This window comes from Sinocyclocheilus grahami, unplaced genomic scaffold, assembly GCF_001515645.1.
Source record: "Sinocyclocheilus grahami isolate Dianchi unplaced genomic scaffold, SAMN03320097.WGS_v1.1 scaffold1225.1, whole genome shotgun sequence".
Taxonomy (NCBI): Eukaryota; Metazoa; Chordata; class Actinopteri; order Cypriniformes; family Cyprinidae; genus Sinocyclocheilus; species Sinocyclocheilus grahami.
Window position 1 is genome coordinate 443,987 of NW_015506404.1, and position 20,170 is coordinate 464,156.

General features: G+C 35.8%; 1 protein-coding gene and 1 long non-coding RNA gene across 2 annotated transcripts in view; both read right to left on the reverse strand.

Annotated features, from left to right (window-relative positions):
- The window catches only part of LOC107568210 (gephyrin-like), an 83,686-nt gene that overhangs the window by 20,428 nt on the left and 43,088 nt on the right, over window positions 1-20,170 (reverse strand). Inside the window, exons 7-8 of the mRNA XM_016254138.1 lie at window positions 18,074-18,346; window positions 15,173-15,307 (exon numbers count right to left, since the gene is read on the reverse strand). Of these exons, the coding sequence (XP_016109624.1) occupies window positions 15,173-15,307; window positions 18,074-18,346 (408 nt within the window). The remainder of the gene's footprint in view (window positions 1-15,172; window positions 15,308-18,073; window positions 18,347-20,170) is intronic.
- LOC107568225 (uncharacterized) lies at window positions 17-14,565 on the reverse strand. The gene is made up of 3 exons (XR_001606728.1): window positions 14,470-14,565; window positions 3,219-3,260; window positions 17-336 (listed from the first exon to the last, which is right to left on the reverse strand). It is a non-coding gene; the product is annotated as an uncharacterized lncRNA (long non-coding RNA).

Sequence of the window (20,170 nt, forward strand, 5' to 3'; positions counted from 1 at the left end):
TTATATGCTTATATAAGAAATAATGCTAACCACACGGTGGTTTGGCTTAACTTATTAACTAAACTAAATATGTAAACCCACTGATACCTGTTCTGTAGTGCCATGATAACTGGAAGATGATAGTAAGTCTGTTATCTTTGTAGGTTTGTGTTCAAAATGGATTTTTCCTGTATTTGAGCTGCTTCAGTAGCTGTCGGTGTACTAAAGTCATGTTTACAGGCTGAATTAGTCTCAAACTATGATTGAAGATGAGCTCTTTACCTGGTCCAAGGTAGAGTACCTTGACTTGAGTGTGATGACCTCATCCAGGTGTGCTCTGAACTCTCGCCGCGACGCCTGGAGGAAGCCACAGGACAGTCACTCCCCCGAAACACACACACACACACACACACACACACACAAACCTCTCCATATCCAACAGCCACAGATCCACAATCCATCCACATTCGGTCAAACACATTTACAAGCATGCGCCGCCACAAACATGAACACACACACAACTCTCTCCAGCAACACACAGTAATGAAACACACTGCCGTGGTACAATGGAAAAAATGAGCAGCTGAGCGAAATGAAAAAAACTCACCCGCATTCAAAGCAACTCAACTGATCTAATGCTGTAAATCGTGAGTGATCAGAAACAAACCAAGAGAAAATAAATCATGGAGCTGGAGAAATCACATTCAAAGTGAACAACACTCAAATCAAGCTTCTCGAAGCAATTTGACTTATTAGGGCTACTAAAGTTTAGGGAAACTGGAGTTTGTCAAGGTACAGTCAAGCTACTTACAAGCAACTAACAAAACACAATAAACTAACCGAATAGAGGCTATAAAACAGAGTAATATCATTATAAATGTTTATTTGTCTCTAAAACAATAATCATCAGAACAGTACAATCTGACAAAAAAGTTTTTATTTTACCATTCAATTTTTTTGTTTTTAATTGAAAATAAATAATTTGTTACTGGAAAAAGACAACAGCTGTTTTAATAGCTTGATTGATTCTAATAGATTGATTTGCATTTCAGTGAGTGAATTAAGTATTTGGTGCAGAAACCTTTGCTGGCAAGCACAGAGGTAAGACGTTTCTTGTAGTTGGTCACCAGGTTTGCACACATCTCAGGAGGGATTTTGATCCACTCCTCTTTACAGATCCTCTCTAAATCCTTGAGGTTTTTTTGGCTGTCGTATGGAAACTTGAAGTTTCAGCTGCCTCCACAGATTTTCTACAGGATTGAGGTCTGGAGACTGGCTAGGCCACTCCATGACCTTAATGAGCTTCTTCTTGAGCCACTCCTTTGTTGCCTCGGCGGTATGTTTCGGGTCATTGTCATGCTGCAGTGTTCTGGCTGAGGGAAAGAGGTTCTTGTCCAAGATTGTACAGTACATGGCCCCGTCCATTTCCCCCTCAATGCGGTGAAGTCGTCCTGTACCCTTAGCAGAAAAACAGCCCCAAAGCATAATGTTTCCAGCTCCGCGCTCGACTGTAGGGATGGTGATCTTGGGGTCATAGTCAGCACTCTCCCTCCAAACACGGCGAGTCGAGTTAATGCCAAAGAGCTCAGTTTTAGTCTCATCCGACCACAGCACTTTCTCCCAAGCCTTCTCTGAATCATTTAGATGTTCTTTGGCAAACTTTAAACGGGTCTGTACATGTGCCTTCTTGAGCAGGGGGACCCTGCGGGCACTTTCAGGATTTCAGTCCATTGCGGGGTAGTGTGTTACCTATGCTTTGCTTGGTGACTGTGGTCCCAACTGCCTTAAGATCATTAACGATTTTGCCCCACTGTATACATACACTGGATTGTTACTGGAAAAACAGCACACTTTTAAATGTTTTAATCATGCTAATGTGTAAACACAAATACTTTTTATAAATGTATTGTTTTTTACTAATTACTACATAACTGAATGCTAAAAAAACATCTCAATACAGTATATAATATATAAGCTTCTACTTTATGGTATATGGCTGAAATATTAATTAAAACTAAAAAACTAAAAATAAAACAAATAAAATTTTATGATACAGACAATACAATTTGACAAAAAAGTTTTTTTCTTACATTTTTTGGTTTTTAATATAAAAATATAATCTACAGGTTACTAGAAAAACAACAGTTTTCAACATCTTAATCATGATATCATGCTGATAAAAATGTATACATTTTTATAAATGTAATTTTTTTTGGACACATCTCAATACAGTATAATGTACAAGCTTCTAATTTATGGTGTATGTATGTATGGATTATTGATTAAAACATAATTTTTAAAAACATGTAAACACTTTAGTATAGGGACCAGTTCTCACTATTAACTAGTTGCTTATCATCATGTCTATTATTAAAATATTGTCTGTTTTTAGTACTTATAAAGGACATATTCTGCATTACCATATTCTACATCGCTAATCCTACCCAACATCTAAACTTAACAACTACCTTACTAACTATTAATAAGCAGTTTATTGAGGCAAAAGCCTTAGTTAATGGTTTGTTAATAGCGAGAATTGGACCTTAAAATAAAGTATGACCCATATTTTAAAGTCTTTAGATCAAGCAGAGTGAAAAAAGTGCTTGCTAAGATGTGTAAAATGCCGCTGAGTGAGAAATTAAAAGCAAGTATGTTTAGCTCATATAACTGCACTGCATGTGAGGTAATAACTAGTGGTCAACTGACAAAGCTGGCCGATTTATTGCAGACACATAAATAATAACATTTAAAACTTACAATAGTCAAATCTTTCTTTAATTTATGGTAATCTCAAAATAGCCAAATATCATCTTCAATTATTATTAATCAACTGGCCTGGTCAATATACTGTATCAGTCTGTGACTAGTAAGAACAACCGCTCTGGTCATACATATATTAAAGTGTTTTATATATGAGAAATTTTTTTTTTATAGAAATGCATTAAAACATTTTAAAACGAAAAAAATCTGATATGATTATGCTGATGGATAAACCAATGAAGTCAAAACCACTTCAAAAACGAAAAAATATCCAAGACACACATCTAAAATTGTCACAAAAAATGTCATCAGTCATTTGTGCACTTGCGAAAAGCATGCATGACAAGACAGGAAGGGTTTCAAGCAGAGCAGGAAGCAACAATCATCGCAGGCAGGAAGAAACATGTCGCATGGCAACACGTCGAGGTGGAGGAGAGCTGTTGCCATGGCGATGCGGCCCGAGATGCATGCAGGAATACCTCAGCAATGCTTAGGGTGGATGAAGAGGAGGGGAGCCGCGCCTGGGTGCCACGAGAAGGGGGGAGAAGAGAAGACAATTAAATATAAGAGCCAGCAAAGCCAAGCTGAGACACACACACACTGGCGCCCCCTGCTGGCCAGGAGGACTGCTGGAGCACTGCAAGCCAAAGCAGCTGGGAACAGAAGACATTTCAAAAGAGCAGAAACTAAGCAAATACAGCGCTTACACTCGTGTATTTGCATAGAGCATGTTCCTGGGCTTTGGATCTGGGATTTGTGCTTGACATTTTCAGTGCAAGTTCATCTGTTTTTCTGAATATCAACGTGAGTTCTTTTACTTAGTGGACAATCATTTCTGATCCCTGTGGAAGCCTATTTTTGCCATGTAAGAAAAAATGCTTTGGTAAGTCATAAATATGAAGTTGCAAGTCAAAATTATGAGATGAAAATTATGACTTTAAAATGTGAAATTATGACATACTAAATTGAGATTATGACATAAAAAGTTGAAATTATAAAGTAGAAATTACGACAAAAGTCTAAATTATGGCATACTAAATTGAAATTATGACATAGTTGAAATTATGAGATAAAGTAGAAATGACGACTTTAAAAGTTGAAACTGATATACAAAATCCAAATTATGAGATAAAGTAGAAATTATGACAAAAAGTCAAAATTATGACATAAAAAGTTGAAATTATGAGATAATGTAGAAATTATGACTTTAAAAGTTTAAATTATGAGATGGTAGAAATAATGACAAAAAGTCAAAATTATGACATTAAATTGAAATTATGACAAAAAGTTGAAATTATGAGATAAAGTAGAAATGATGTACTCATTATCTCATAATTATTACATTTTTTAATGTAATAATTTAAACTAATAATGACCATCATAATGATTTCAGGTAATAATTTTAACTTTTATTTCTACTTTTCATCTCATAAATATCTTTCTAAAGCATGATTATTTTCTTATGTGGCAAAAATAGGCTTCCATATTTCAGTTTAATTTTAGCTTGGGGATAAAAATGTATTCACATTAAATCCAATTTCTATTGGATTTACAACACATACAGACGCAAAAGCAAAGATGAAAAGATGGGTGAAGCATTTAACACATTGCTACTAAAACACGCCAAATTTAACCTTGAGCTACCACGATCCAGGTAACTACATTATTAAAATGATATTTCTCAAAGCTACAATACTGATGTCAATGTAATAAATATTTATGAAAATATTAAGGAATTATTTAACATGCATTCAATATGCACTACCATTCAAAAGTTTGGGGTAAAAAAGGGGTCAATTTTTTAAAAAGAAATTAAAACTTTTATTCAGCAAGGCTGCATTAAATTGGTCAAAAGCGACAGTAAAGCTGTTTATAATGTTGCAAAATATTTCTATTACAAATAACAGCTGTTCTTTTGATTTTTATATTTATCAAAGAATTCTGAAAAATAAAATGCATCACAGTTTCCACAAACATATTTGGCAGCACAACTGTTTTCAGCATTGATAATATTAGGAAATGTTTCTTGAGCAAATCAGCATATTAGAATGATCTCTGAAGGATCATGTGACAGACTGCATATTCAAACAGAAAAGAGTTACCTTGAATAATATTGACAATATACAATTTTTACTGCATTTCCGATCAATAAATGCTGCTTTGTGAGCAGAAGTGTCTTCTTTCAAAAACATTCAAAATCTTACCAACCCCAAATTTTGAACAGTAAATAAACACATCCATGTGTTTTAAACACATCTAAGCTAAAAAAGAAAGTTGCTTAAGTTGCAAACATTTTTTCTTTAGTATAACATGCCCTGATGAATCACAAGCAAAAAGAGCCAAACATATATTAAAGTATACACCATCAGTTTTGATTTCATGTCGACTGGAAATGCTCACAGCGTATGACAGGAATCATTTGGTATTTATTGCACATAAAATCAGCACTGCATCTCACGTTCAATGCATGCAAGGTGTCCTTGTGGTCCTGGAATAGTGTAATATATCTTGCAGGCTGCAGCCCACCCGAGTTTAAAGCTCAAGTGAAACTCAAGCACTACAGATATAATCTTTAGGAGTGTTATTTATCACCACAGACACACACACACACACGCACACAGTGCTGTTACTGCAGCGTACACTTGCTTCACATGTGCAATGACCTCAAAGAAGTGTTTTTCTCAAGGGTGATTCAATACAAAAAGTGCTTGACCCAACTGATTCCAATAGACTTCAATGTGATACACAATGTGATACTACAAACTCTCATGACAATTCCTAACTAGTTTACGTCTTGCCAAATTGGTGGCTAATTCATTGATCTCATTTGTAGGTTTTCATACAATCTGCTTATGTCCCAGTGATGTTTTTTTTATGGGTGGACCTTCATGCTTTCTGTACAAAGGATTTTGTTATCTTGTTCATTTTCTTTGCAGCAGCTTGTTTACTCAGACAATGTACACAAAAGAGGTTTAAATAGGATGCCAATGATCCCAGTAAAAAAAAAAAAAAAACTCATAGGAATCTCAAGTCCTATAAGAATCTAATTGGAATGGTTCCAAATTATGATAGAAATTCTAAATAAAACATTTTTTTTTAATTGGAATCCTTTTGGATTTTTGAACAAAGGATGTGTAAAGACACCTAAATGCCATTTCAGAAGCGCACCTTTAAAAAGGTAAATTTGGCATTAGACTCTGTATCAACTTAACACTCTCGTATTGGCATTGATGGGTCCATAAAGAACCTTTAACATCCATAGAATCTTTCCATAGTAGAAAAAGGTTATTTGTTTATTAAAATGTTCTTCACACTAAAAAAAAAGATCACTGAAAGGTTTTTTGGGGAACCAAAATTGGTGCATCTATTTCGTAAGACATTTTTTAAGTAAGCGGTGATGGCAGCTGAGCTGCTGCATGCTGTGAGCGCTATCACATATGAATACTTTAAAGGGGTCATATGATGCTGCTAAAAATAACATTATTTTGTGTATTTGGTGTAATGAAATGTTTATGGTTTAAGGTTCAAAAAACACATTATTTTCCCCATACTCTACATTATTGTTTCTCCTCTATCCCCCGCCTTTCTGAAACGCGTAGATTTTTACAAAGCTCATCGGTCTGAAAAGCGAGGTGTACACTGATTGGCCAGCTATCCAGTGTGTTGTGATTGGCCGAATACCTCAAGCGTGTGACGGAAATGTTACGCCTCTCACCATATTGTGATGCCGTGTCCCGGCCGGAGTGACGAGACAAAAACATTAAAACCCATTATAAACGAGACATTCGTTGCATCCAGTGGGGAGATAATTATGGATTATAATAACTTATACTGCCTTTTTACGCGTTGCGTTGCATCGCGCCGTGTAAACATAAAACCATGTCTGCATTTGTGATCGGAGAAATGACAAACAACAAGCGCTACTCTACACTGCTGAAAACTTACGTTTGAATCATCAGTGGCAAATTCTTTAAATATAAAAAACGTACTTGCAGTCTGTGAGTCAGAACAGCCGGCATTGTTGTCTACTCTCCCAGCTTCAGGAAACAGTCCTCCATAAAATGCGCTGCACACATCTGAATATTTGGGTTGAACTGTTCTGGATCAGTGTTGTAAATGCAACTTAACCACTGATTTCTAGTTGTGTCCATTTTTGGAAGATCAAACAAAGTAGTTTCGCTTTCACAATGCAACACAGCGTCACACGGCGGCCTAGAGTGAGCAGAGGCGGCAGATTCGACAAAGGAGCGTCCGGAGGGCTTGCGGCAACCACATGTGACGACCCTGGGCTGGACTCTGCTTCGTCCACGGTGAAAGCCGATCCGGCGATCCACAGCGCGAAGTTGATATATTTCCTCAGCGACCAGCACGGATCAGCTCCAGGCATGAAGAAGCAGATATCGTCCTCTTTTGGAAGACCAAACAAAGTAGTTTCGCTTTCACAACGAAACACACAGCGTCTTCACGACATGGTGGCGGCAGCAACAATACTACAGCGAGAATAAAAGTTACGCCTTCTTTCTTTGCGTGAACATTTGGGTGGCATTATGCAAATCTTCCCACATTGTGACGTAGACATGTGGGGGCGTGTTAGAACGAGTCGTTTTAGGTAGGAGTGGCTGACTCTTAACTTTTATAAAGAATATCTCTTTGGATTTGAGACTTTAGTCTTTGCAACTATACAGATCTTCTTTATGCACCAAGAGCTTGTAACACTCCAAAGAGAAAGGAAAAATTTAGCTGAAGGGAGCGAGGGCGGACAACAGGACACACACAATCTGCTCAAGACTGCTAATGTACAACCAAGTGGTTTCTGCAACGCTGTGTTTAATAATGCTTTAGTAGATGTTTCTGTACTGCAGCTGAGCTGATGAGAAACTACCCCTCAGATATCTGATAATCTGTGGATACAGCATTAATGTCTGCAAATAATCCACAATCTGAGATATCAGTGCTGGTGCATGGTTTTAAATGTCCATTACCCTTTAATTTTCATAACAAGCAAGCATCTTATATCACAACTGGGCTAAATAAGCAGTGACCTGCATGTCATTATCAGCTGAGTTGAGTCATTTTACACATTTATATCTGTCTACAGCTAAAAGACAATAATGCCAGTGTCCTCAAACTAAAACTGTGATAAGACTGTTTTGTAACAATAACTTCCAGTTCAGCACTCTGTATTTGAATGTTCAATAATCATTCATAATAGTTATCAAAATAAAAATCATAATATCATATAAAAATAAAAAACAAAAATAATATAAACAAATAATAATATCATATAAAGACAGATAAACATTCATAGATTAATCACTATAAAAGAGTCAGAGATACATTGAGGCTTCACACACACGCACGCACGCACGCACGCACACACACACACACACACACACACACACACACACACACAAGCAATGTGGATTTATCCTTCATCCAACACATATCTGCAGCTGTCAGTAATGTCGCTGTTTTTTCAAATTGAGGTTTTGACAATCAAAACACAAACCGTAGAAGTAGTCTACCATGGAGAAAACCAGGATTAATGGAACATTTCAGGTTATTATGGAATATTTGATTCTGATTTGTAAAAAATTTGTATCACTTTTTTTATAACTAATTGCACTAAATTAGATTGGTTGATTTGTTAAAGTGCATTTAATCAAAAGCTCTAGCGTGATAATACTTTAAAACAGCACAATTGTTGCATATCTTAAAGTTTATTTACACTACTGTTAAAAAGTTGGAGGTCAGTACGATTTTTTTTAAAGGTTTTGAGTCTTTTATACTCACCAAGGATGCATTTTTTTGGTCAAAAATACAGTAAAAACTGTAAAATTGTGAAATATTATTATAAATTAAGATAACTATTTCCTATGTGAATATATTGTAAAATGTAATTTATTCCTGTGATGCAAAGCTGAATTTTCAGCATCATTACTTCAGTCTTCAGTGTCACATGATCCTTCAGAAATCATTCTAATATGCTGATTTGCTGCTCAAGAAACATTTCTGATTATTATCAATGTTGAAAACAGTTGTGCTGCTTCATATTTTTGAGATAGAAATCTTTGTAACATTATAAAAACATTTTTGCTGTCACTTTTAATCAATTTAATGCCTCCTTGCCGGGCCGGCTCCAGACATGGGCAGGGGTGGGCTAAGCCCACCCAAATGATAGTCTTGCTCACCCAATCAGGATTAGATAAAGAGTGCGTTCATTTTTTTAAGCAGTGATTAAAATCAATCTGAAGTAGACTGTATTTTAAGAAGTTTAAGATATAGCTGTAGAATGCCCCAACAATAATTGCAGAAAAGCAGAGGCTGACAACGAGCAAAAATGGGCAGAAATATTTGTGCGCTAGTCTGTGAGTTACGGGGAGTTTAATAGGCTACATGAATATGTATCATAGCCTACCACTGAAATTACCTGAGCGGTTTTAATGTTTTAAAAAAGCTGCTCATAATAACATGCATGTACGGGGCAAGCATCATTACTTCAGTCTTCAGTGTCACATGATCTTCAGAAATAATTCTAATATGCTGATTTGCTGCTCAAAAAACATTTCTGATTATTATCAATGTTGAAAACAGTTGTGCTGCTTCATATTTTTGAGATAGAAATCTTTGTAACATTATAAAAACATTTTTGCTGTCACTTTTAATCAATTTAATGCCTCCTTGCCGGGCCGGCTCCAGACATGGGCAGGGGGGGGCTAAGCCCACCCAAATGACAGTCTTGCCCACCCAATCAGAATGCTGAATGTAAGAATGAAAACTGAAAGTAAAGAGCTTGTGGGGTGAAAGTTGCATTCGTTGCAACAGGCGGCTCAACTGTAAACGTAGCGTTCCCCAACACAAACGACCAACAATATCCAGTGATGCAAACTATTCGACTTTTTTTGCTGTTGTCAAATTCCACGGTTTTGAAAGGAAAGTTGGTCTGCCATTTACATGATTCATGTATTTTATAATTAATTATGACGGCAATAGCATTTTTCTTGACTATGTGATGATATGACGACCAGAGGCGGACAAAGTACACAACTCCATTATGAAAGTACAGATACTGCTGGTCAAATATTACTCCATTACAAGTAAAAGTTGTAAAGACAGATTCGGGCCTATTGCTTGACGGTGTGGCCTCCCCCCCGCCGTTATTTCAGTATTTTACTTCAGATATGCTTTAATTTATGCCGTTTGGAATGCAGTAAAGATGCATGAAACTCACATACTGACAGACTTTCACGTGTGCTTGATGTCCTGAAGCTCAATCGCAGATGCGGTTAAATGCACTTGCATCTCCAAATACTTTTATACGAAATTTATGTAAACACAGTCGGTTATGTTTTCAGAAAAGGACAAAACATCTGATATATCAAAATAGAAACGTGCATTAACGGGGACGGCTCCAGGCACGGGCGGGGTGGGCTAAGTCCACCCAAATGACAGTCTTGCTTGCCCACCCAATCAGAATTAGATAAAGATTGTGTTAATTTTTTTTAAGCAGTGATTAAAATCAATCTGAAGTGGACTGTATTTTAAGAAGTTTAAGATATAGCTGTAGAATGCCCCAACAATAATTGCAGAAAAGCAGAGGCTGACAACGAGCAAAAATGGGCAGAAATATTTGTGCGCTAGTCTGTGAGTTACGGGGAGTTAAATAGGCTACATGAATATGTATCATAGCCTACCACTGAAATTACCTGAGCGGTTTTTTGGGTTGAAGTGTTCTGGAACAGTGTTGTAAATACAACTTAACCACTGATTTCTAGTCGTGTCCTCTTTTGGAAGACCAAACAAAGTAGTTTCACTTTCACAACGAGACACAGCGCCTTTACGACATGGCGGCAGCAACAATACTACAGCGAGAATAAAAGTTACGCCTTCTTTCTTTGCGTGAAGATTTGGGCGGCGTTATGCAAATCTTCCCACATCGTGAGGTAGACATGTGGGGGCGTGTTAGAACGAGCCATTTTAGGTAGGCGTGGTTGACTCTTAACTTTTATAAAGAATCTCTTTGGATTTGAGACTTTATTCTTTGCAACTTTACAGATCTTCTTTATGCACCAAGAGCTTGTAACACTCCAAAGAGAAAGGAACAATTGAAATTGCATCACACGACCCCTTTAAAAACCTATGGGGGGAAAAAACAAAACAAAACAAATATATATATATTTAACACCCCTATCCACCCCCACAAAAGCAGGATGGTAGCGATCTCACACAGCTCTGGACACATCTATGTGTAGCCATTCATCCACATTTGAACAGAGTGGACAGTGAAATCCTGTAAATACAGAGTGATAAGGAAGAAAATAAAAAATCAAACCTGCTTTAAAACCCAGCAACACAACTGTAGATGTATAACTTTACAACAGCAACACTGCTTTAACAAAAAAGCAAAACAGCAAGATTTATTTGACATAAAAAAAACAAAAAAAACGTAAAGTACAGATACTCAAAAAGTGTACTTAAGTACAATACTCAAGTAAATGTACTTAGTTACTGTCCGCCTCTGATGACGATTAAAGAATGCCCACCCAGGATATCTGCCAGCCCACCCTTCTATACCCGTCAAGAAACGGGCCTGCTCCTTGCTGAATAAAAGTATTAATTCCTTTAAAAAACCTCTTACTGACCCACACAGTTTTCAATTGTAGTGTATATGCATGCTGCACGATTAAAGTACGTTATTTTCTGTATTAATCAACAGCAGGTTGCAAATGCAAAAATATATATTTTTTATTAAGGGGGGGGAAAAACTCTAAAAATCCTAAAATTAAAAAAATATTTAAATTGCACATTATACACATTGAAAATCATTATTATGGGCTGTGACTTTCAGTGTTATTGTTATTAACCAAAAGTAAAACTACTAAAAAAAAACTCTTTAGAAATATGAATATATATATATATATATATATATATATATATATATATATATATATATATATAAAATAAAAAAATATATATACACATTTAAATTAGTTGGTAATTTGTGTACGTTGTAAGACTGAGGAAGGTTGAAAGACTGAAACATTGCTAATTAAAAAATACTTGATGATGCAAGTTGGAATAGTGTGCCAAGCTGATATATTTCTTAGTTTATAATGTACTTCCATCCTACAAATCAATTAATAATTCAGGTGTGGAAGGCATTATATTATTTTTATTAACTAATAATGAATAAACATACTGGTCTGTTTGTGATACAAATGTATTGAATGAATTAAAATATAGCGCATAAGTTATATGGACTGTTTTTATGGAGCATTTTTTGTTTTTGGAGCTCAACAGCCCCTGGTCAGTAAATGTTTTCATTATATAGGAAAGAACAGCATGAACGTCGGAAATCTAAGTTATACAGGTTTGAAAATGACAATGGGTAATAGGCGAGTAAATGATGACAGAATTCTGCATCTCTGTCAAACTGACACTTATACAAACTCTCTCACGCATATGAGCGCAGTACAGTCTCCACGGCAACGCCCGCTCCCATGACAACCATCCACATCCACACAGCGGGGCGAGAAATGACAGTGACATATGAGCTGACGCTTTGGGTGAGAGTCTGGAGCCACACGGGTCAAAGTTACAGGATAGTCCTATTCCTGCAGCTCACACAGTAAAGCATGGCGTCAGCAACACCAAGGTCATGGGTTCGATTCCCAGGGAAAGCATAAATTGCACAAAAAATGTATAGCTTGAATGCAATGTAAGTCACTTAGACAAAAGCATAATGCCAAAGACATAAATGTAATAAATGTTCAGAAAACTCAGTCGAATGTTCATCTTCAGTCGAATAGACATTTATAAACATTCATCTTTATTTGCAATTAATTTAACACTTTTTCCAAATTTATCCCACATTTATCGCAAAAGCACAAAAAGCACCATACTGTAATATTAATAAAAATTACAATAGCATCTCAATGATGCTAAAATAACACTGGAATCTAAAAATGCATGGCAAAAACAAGTTTTAAAAGCAATGGTGGAAGGGAATAATTTCAGATAATAATGACTAGAATTATATAAATCCATATATAAAAAAACATGAATTTAAATTTGTTGATAATTTGCGTACATTCTAAACCCGAGGAAGGTCAACTGGCCAAAACATTGCTAAATACTTTATAAATACATATATAAATAAATACACCATACTGTTAAAATAAAAAAATAGAAAAAGCTGTGGAGTTTATGGTAAAAAAACTGGCATCTGTGGTTGCCAGAACTTAAAAAAAAATATATGATGGCAAGATTTTACGGATTGAACTTAAAATACAGTTAACGCTAATATATATACCAGCCTACTGGAGGACTAACATTAGTTTTGTACTTTTATAGTACACTGACAACCATCATAAAACACTGTTGGTAATGAAAAAACAACATGTTTTCATCACAACAAGTTTTTCCACAAGCTGAGGTCAATACTAATATATAAGGTGGCATTCACACGAACACTATCATGGTCACGCTAAAATAATGCAATAAATATTAATTTAGCAACATAAGATGCAATATAAAACCCTAATGTTTATAAGTGACAAGAAACTAAGAAGAAACAGCTATTTCAATGAAAACCCCCCCCCCCCGGTTAATTCTGGTATATGTATACTTTGTGTAAACTTGTACTGTAAATTAAAAAATGACAAAAAATTATAAAATCTTTTTCACTTACAAAAACTGTAAATTTAAAACATCCCATTAGATTTATTAGAGTTTTTCACCATATATAGTAAGGGAATTTGCTGTTAAACAGTGAACAGGTTTTCTACTCTGGCGTTTTTTAGCGTTTAAAATTATGATAATTTAATAAAAGTCATCCATAAATATTGACTTCAATTCTGGTCTGTGAATCACACAAAATATTGTATGGCTTAAAAATGACTTCTAAACACTTTTTTAGCAGTTTGATGGTGCCGTTTCACATTTGTTTTTACAGTTTGCAAAGGAGCAGTTTAGACCTTTAGAGCATTGCAACTGTGTTTGTTCGATATTTTGCATTAAATGTAGCGTTTTTGCTGAAATAAAACTGCTGAAGAAATGCCAGAAGACAGTTTGTGCTGTGCAAGATGAAACTCCAATAGACTGCCCTCTGAAAATGATCTACAAATATATATATACATTTTTTTTATATATTCCTTGCAAATAAAAAAAAAAAAAAAACTTCCTTCCTCAGTAATGTTGTCTTGTTTTCCAATACAAATATCTAAACTTAAATTAAAATACATTTATTGGAAATGCAAAATGACTTCAAGATATCAAGCACTGTTTTCTGAAAAATTTATCAAAATAAATTTAAGTGTGTTTTTGTTTAAACTAGAAAAAAATAATCTACAAATGAGGTCAGAAATTGAATCTTGTTTTCCCTTTGAATTAAGTTTATTTTTATGACCCCACTGGCATTTTTTTTTAACACATAACTTCCTTAACTATTCAGAAAACAAAACATATTTCATTTCTCAAGTAAATGCATTTTGATTTAAGAATGGTTAGATATTTGTCCTGGAAAACAAGACAAAACTGCAGAATTCTTCAGTATCCAACATATGAAACGGAAACCTGTGAAATCCACACACGGATGGGACTCTGACAGGGGTTTTGGGGTGAGGTGAGCGTGGAGGTCGGCAGCAGGGTGAGCGAGGTGGGGAGGCAGAGGAACGGCAGACAGGAAGCGAACAGTGCGAGGACAGGGAACAGGAAGTGAGGCACTCTCACCTTGGGGGTGGGACAGGAAGCGGTGGAGAGGCGGGAGGTAGCCTGGGCGCGTGGCGACTCGGACGGCGTGGTGCTCAGAGACGCCGTGTCACGGGGAAGAACCAAATATTTATATACATTTTTTTTATAAATTCCTTGCAAAAAAAAAAAAAAAAAACTTCCTTCCTCAGTAATGTTGTCTTGTTTTCCAATACAAATATCTAAACTTAAATTAAAATACATTTATTGGAAATGCAAAATGACTTCAAGATATCAAGCACTGTTTTCTGAAAAATTTATCAAAATTAAGTGTGTTTTTGTTTAAACTAGAAAAAAATAATCTACAAATGAGGTCAGAAATTGAATCTTGTTTTCCCTTTGAATTAAGTTTATTTTTATGACCCCACTGGCATTTTTTTTAACACATAACTTCCTTAACTATTCAGAAAACAAAACATATTTCATTTCTCAAGTAAATGCATTTTGATTTAAGAATGGTTAGATATTTGTCCTGGAAAACAAGACAAAACTGCAGAATTCTTCAGTATCCAACATATGAAACGGAAACCTGTGAAATCCACACACGGATGGGACTCTGACAGGGGTTTTGGGGTGAGGTGAGCGTGGAGGTCGGCAGCAGGGTGAGCGAGGTGGGGAGGCAGAGGAACGGCAGACAGGAAGCGAACAGTGCGAGGACAGGGAACAGGAAGTGAGGCACTCTCACCTTGGGGGTGGGACAGGAAGCGGTGGAGAGGCGGGAGGTAGCCTGGGCGCGTGGCGACTCGGACGGCGTGGTGCTCAGAGACGCCGTGTCACGGGGAAGAACCTGGACGCCCCGTGAGATGATGGAGTCGGGAATCTGAGACATAAAAGAAGGATGTTTATTAAAATCATAAACTTCCAAACATCTGCTCTCTTATAATTTGTGAATTAAATAATGTAAAAAGTCTGCAAGTTTTGAAATCATTTGTTTCCACTGAGCTTGTGGTGAAACATGTTCTTGTCATGTTTCTAATCACACACTTCGCATACGTCCCAATCTGCGTTCTATTTAGTGTGTTCCAGGTTGTAGTACACTGAAAATAATATGCTAAAAAGTCCACGGATGGAACAGTATTTCTAGATTTTTCAAGTATTTTGGCCTAGTATGACTCACTAACTCTTTCTATGTGAAAAAGGAGAAGACTGTGGCAGTTCAATCAACTTTTTCAGTATTCAGTAGAAAATTGTGAGGAATGTTAAGCCATAATTATATTAAAAATAACAATGCATTTCGAGGTAATGCATGTAGTAACATGCTAAATGTATTTAATATGTTTTTATGTATTTAAATATACTAATTGCAACATCATTGCAAATCAGCAATTATAAATATTTAAATACATAACATACAAGTCTGAATAAAAATTACATAAAATTTTAGTTTACACTTGGCAGTACACATAATCATATTCCAAAACAATAGAAGTAGTTAGTCCCACATAAGTGGATAAAAAAAGGTCAACTAAATGAATTTAATATAAATTTACATTATAATACATTTTCATTTAATTGCAAATAACATGCAGTTAAGTGTCTGAAACATTACATTCAGATCTTATTTGAAGACTGTGTGAAGGCAATTCAGAGAATTGTTTTTAAACACAAATTATAAATGATGAATGAGGTCGACACAAACACCACAAGCACACAAATGATGTGAAGATGCTGTCATGATATTCACTCACACCAGTGGATGCTGCAGCACACATGAAGATGACACACAATATCATGATGAGAATGAAGACAAATGGAACACCTGCAAACGTCCAACACAGTCATGTGAGAACTAGGGTGAAGGTTTGATTTTGACATTAAAGAGGACATAACAGCAGACAACACCCCCTTCCCATCCACCTACACAGACATTTCTACATTTATGATAGACTTTTGACCACAGTTTCACGTCATCTAAAGTCTTTATTTACAGCTATGGTAACTAACATACTCAATTCATAAAGAGAGCTTTTTTATGTTAGCATATTCATCAGACAATAATTACAAAAGTTTGATTAAACCAACAACATTACAGCAGCAGTTTTAAAGATGTTTTGATTGTTTGAGTACTCAAAAGAGAATTTAGCAAAGAATAACTTAATTAATTTGTGTTCCCTGCTAGCTGAATTTCACATACATAAACAAAAATCTGTCTCTAAACCTCTATTTTCTTTATTCAGAGTTGATGTAGACCAGTATTTGGAAACTATCCAAAGCTCCTATGTATTGTCGTATGTATCCTCTTAAGGTGTAAATGTATTACTTTTTTTGTTAACCTGGCAACACATCCCTTCTGAAAATTAACCATGGTTTTACTAAAAAAAAAAAAAAAAAAACCATTGTTTCCACTAATTAACCATGGTTTTACTACACTAACCATAGTTTAACCATGGTATTTGTAGTAAAACTGTAAAGATTCACGATATGCAGTAGTACCGTTCTGAACCAAATGATTCCAAATACGACCTCCGAAGTTCCCATTTGAATCAAAAGATTCATGAACCCGCTCCGAAGTTCTGATCTAAATCAAATGATTTTCGATCCGTGCCCCGAAGTCCAAATCTAAATCAAATGATTCCTGATCCACGCTCCGAAGTCCTGATTTGAATCAACAGATTCACTAACCCGCTCTGAAATCCCGATCTAAATCAAATGAATCGCGACATGCGCTCCCGAAGTCTAGATCTGAATAATGATTTACAAACACACTGCAAAGTTCCGATCTAAGTCAAATGATTCGCGATATGCTTTTCGAAGTTACGATCTGAATTAAAAGATTCATGTACCCTCTCTGAAGTTTTGATCTAAATCAAATGATTCGTGATCCACGCTCCGAAGTCCTGATTTGAATCAACAGATTCACTAACCCGCTCTGAAATCACGATCTAAATCAAATGAATCGCGACATGTGCTCCGAAGTCTAGATCTGAATAATGATTTACAAACACACTGCGAAGTTCCGATCTAAGTCAAATGATTCGCGCTCCACGCTCCGAAGTCCCGATCTGAATTAAAAGATTCACAAACCCGCTCCAAAGTTCCGATCTAAGACAAATGAGTCACGCTCCACGCTCTGAACTACGTAAATAATGATTTGTGAACCATCAATTCAGATTTGAACTTCGGAGTGCGTATCACAAATCTTTCAATTCATGAAATGATTAACGAACTCGCTACAATGAATGTAAAGATTCACAAACCCGCTCTGAAGTTCCGATCTAAATCAAATGATTCGCAATCCAATTGGAGCGCTTCGAAACAGTTAATCATTTTGCGATGCAATGCTTGAACTGATTTCGAAGTTTCGAAAAGCTCAGTTTCAAGGATGTACTTTTCTAGCATATTTACTTTAACTTCTCAGGTAATATCAATGAATGATATGACCTATTTCATATGCGGCCAAAATTACAACAACAGTAGTTACATATACATATATTTAACTGTTTTATCAAAACTATTGCTAGGGATAATTTAGTAGTCGCTGGATGTTGGCAGGGACATGTCACTAGCATCCCTACTAAATTCTATGCCCTTGTGTGAGAAACACTTTTGTATAGCATAACTGATTTATATATAGCTACAGGTTTACCTTGGCAGCGATGGAGGCGGCAGTGATGTGCGAGGAGGAGCTGTCCTCTGTGGAGGCCACACCACTGTCCTTCTTCTCCTCCTCCTCGTCCTCACACTGCACACCCTTGTCCTCGGTCTGCCGGTGCGGGCTGCTGGCAGGCAGCGGGGACGGAGGAGGTGGAGGCGAGGGCAAGTCCTCCAGCTCGTTTGGCACCTCTTTCATTTTGACCACAGCTTCTCGGAGCAGGTCGATGGCGTGCGGGAGAGCGGGCAGGATGAACTGGAAGCATTCCTACAGGACACACATGCAAAGAAGAATAAATCCAAGAGCTTGAGACATGAATTTTGAAAAATTACTCAGCCCTTAATATTACTTTTTGTTTAAGTAAAATCATTAAATGCCATCCTTCCGCTAGGAAAAATAGTCCCTGTTACAGTAACTGTTTCAGTCTACAGCAATGTTCAGTTGTAACACCCTCATCTGATGGAAAAAAATAGACAAAAATAGCCCAAGAACTGTTCTCATCAGCTCATTATTTTTTAACACAATATATGATGTTTCCGCATCATATGATATTTGTTTATCTCTCAGCATAAGAAAACATTCGTTTTCTTTGACAGCGGGAAGGACGGGCTCTCAGAATCAAAGGTGAATGACGCAACATACCGCCAGCAAGGGTCACTCATACTTCATTACATAAATAATAAACTACTTTATGCCCAATTACAAAATAGATGGAAGAGTTTTTGATAGTAGTATATGGATTGGTTATGTTTCTAAGGGTGTTGCGCAGTGATACACTGATCATCAGGGGTGTATTTCCCAAAAGAAACTATGGTCGCAAATTCCGTCATTACCAATAGAGTTCAATGGAAATAACGACCATAGTTATTTGTAGTTCAGATTTAGGTTTTCACAAAAACAAAAAGTTTTATAAAATGATAAACTGCACATTTCAGCCTTTAAAATATTTTTAAGAAAAGGGATGAGTCAAAAGTATTAATTACTACATCAATTTAAACAAAACCCTGTACAATAACAAATAAACAATAACAAGGCAGCTTCACAATTTTTTTAATTCAAATGTTGCTCTATGTACAATTCTACTGAAAATCCTACTGAAAACAAAACAATACTGTTTTTGGACATTTACCATGAAGAACTTTATAGTTAACTAAAACTAAAACCATAAAAAAGTTTTGTTATTCAAAGTAAAATAAATTTTAACTGAAATACAATTAAAAGTATTTAAATTTTTAAAAACTGCATTCAGCTAGTTGCCAAGGCAACCGTTCTCATTTTCATTTAGTTTAACTTGATGTACTAAAATAACTAAAATTAAATTAAAAATGGATTAAACTATATAAATGTATTAAAAAACTAATAATAAAAAAAACGAATAAAAACTACTAATGTCAAAAACACACAACAAAATTACTAAAGTTTCAAATAAATGAAAACATATAAAAATAAAATATAATTCAAAATATTAATAAAAACTAAAATAGTATCTCATTAATACTAAAATAACACAGGCATAAACCACTATTATAGGTGATTTACTGAAATTGATGGTAAAGTGAAAATTTTATTCAAAAGCTATATAATGTACATGGTGTTTCTCATAAATTGGCCAAGCAATGAAAAAATTATGACCCTTAAGTAAACTATTCTGGACGGATCCAAAAAGAGCTCTATAATTATTCATGTTTATCTCTATTTCCAGCACCCATTAATGTATATTTTATTGAGACCACAAGCAAGTCCACAAACAGAATTAAACTTGCACATTATTGTCACGGTCACTCGGGGAGGAAGGAACGAAGGAGCGAGGAGACGAGGAGTAATACAAATCAAAAGGGTTTAATGAGGGTAACGCTCGGATCACAGGAAACACTGGAGACATCAAGTAGACAGAATGACATTTAACAGCAGACAGAAAACACTGGGAAACACAGGGTTTAAATGCACAGACACCAATGGGACACACCTAGGAGCAAATGAACTAATTAATCAAACACAGCTGGACACAAATTATAACCAATGAGGACAGGACAAAGGAAGAACCAAATAAGGGCAACAGGAACATACACGTGACAGATCGCCCCCCTCCTA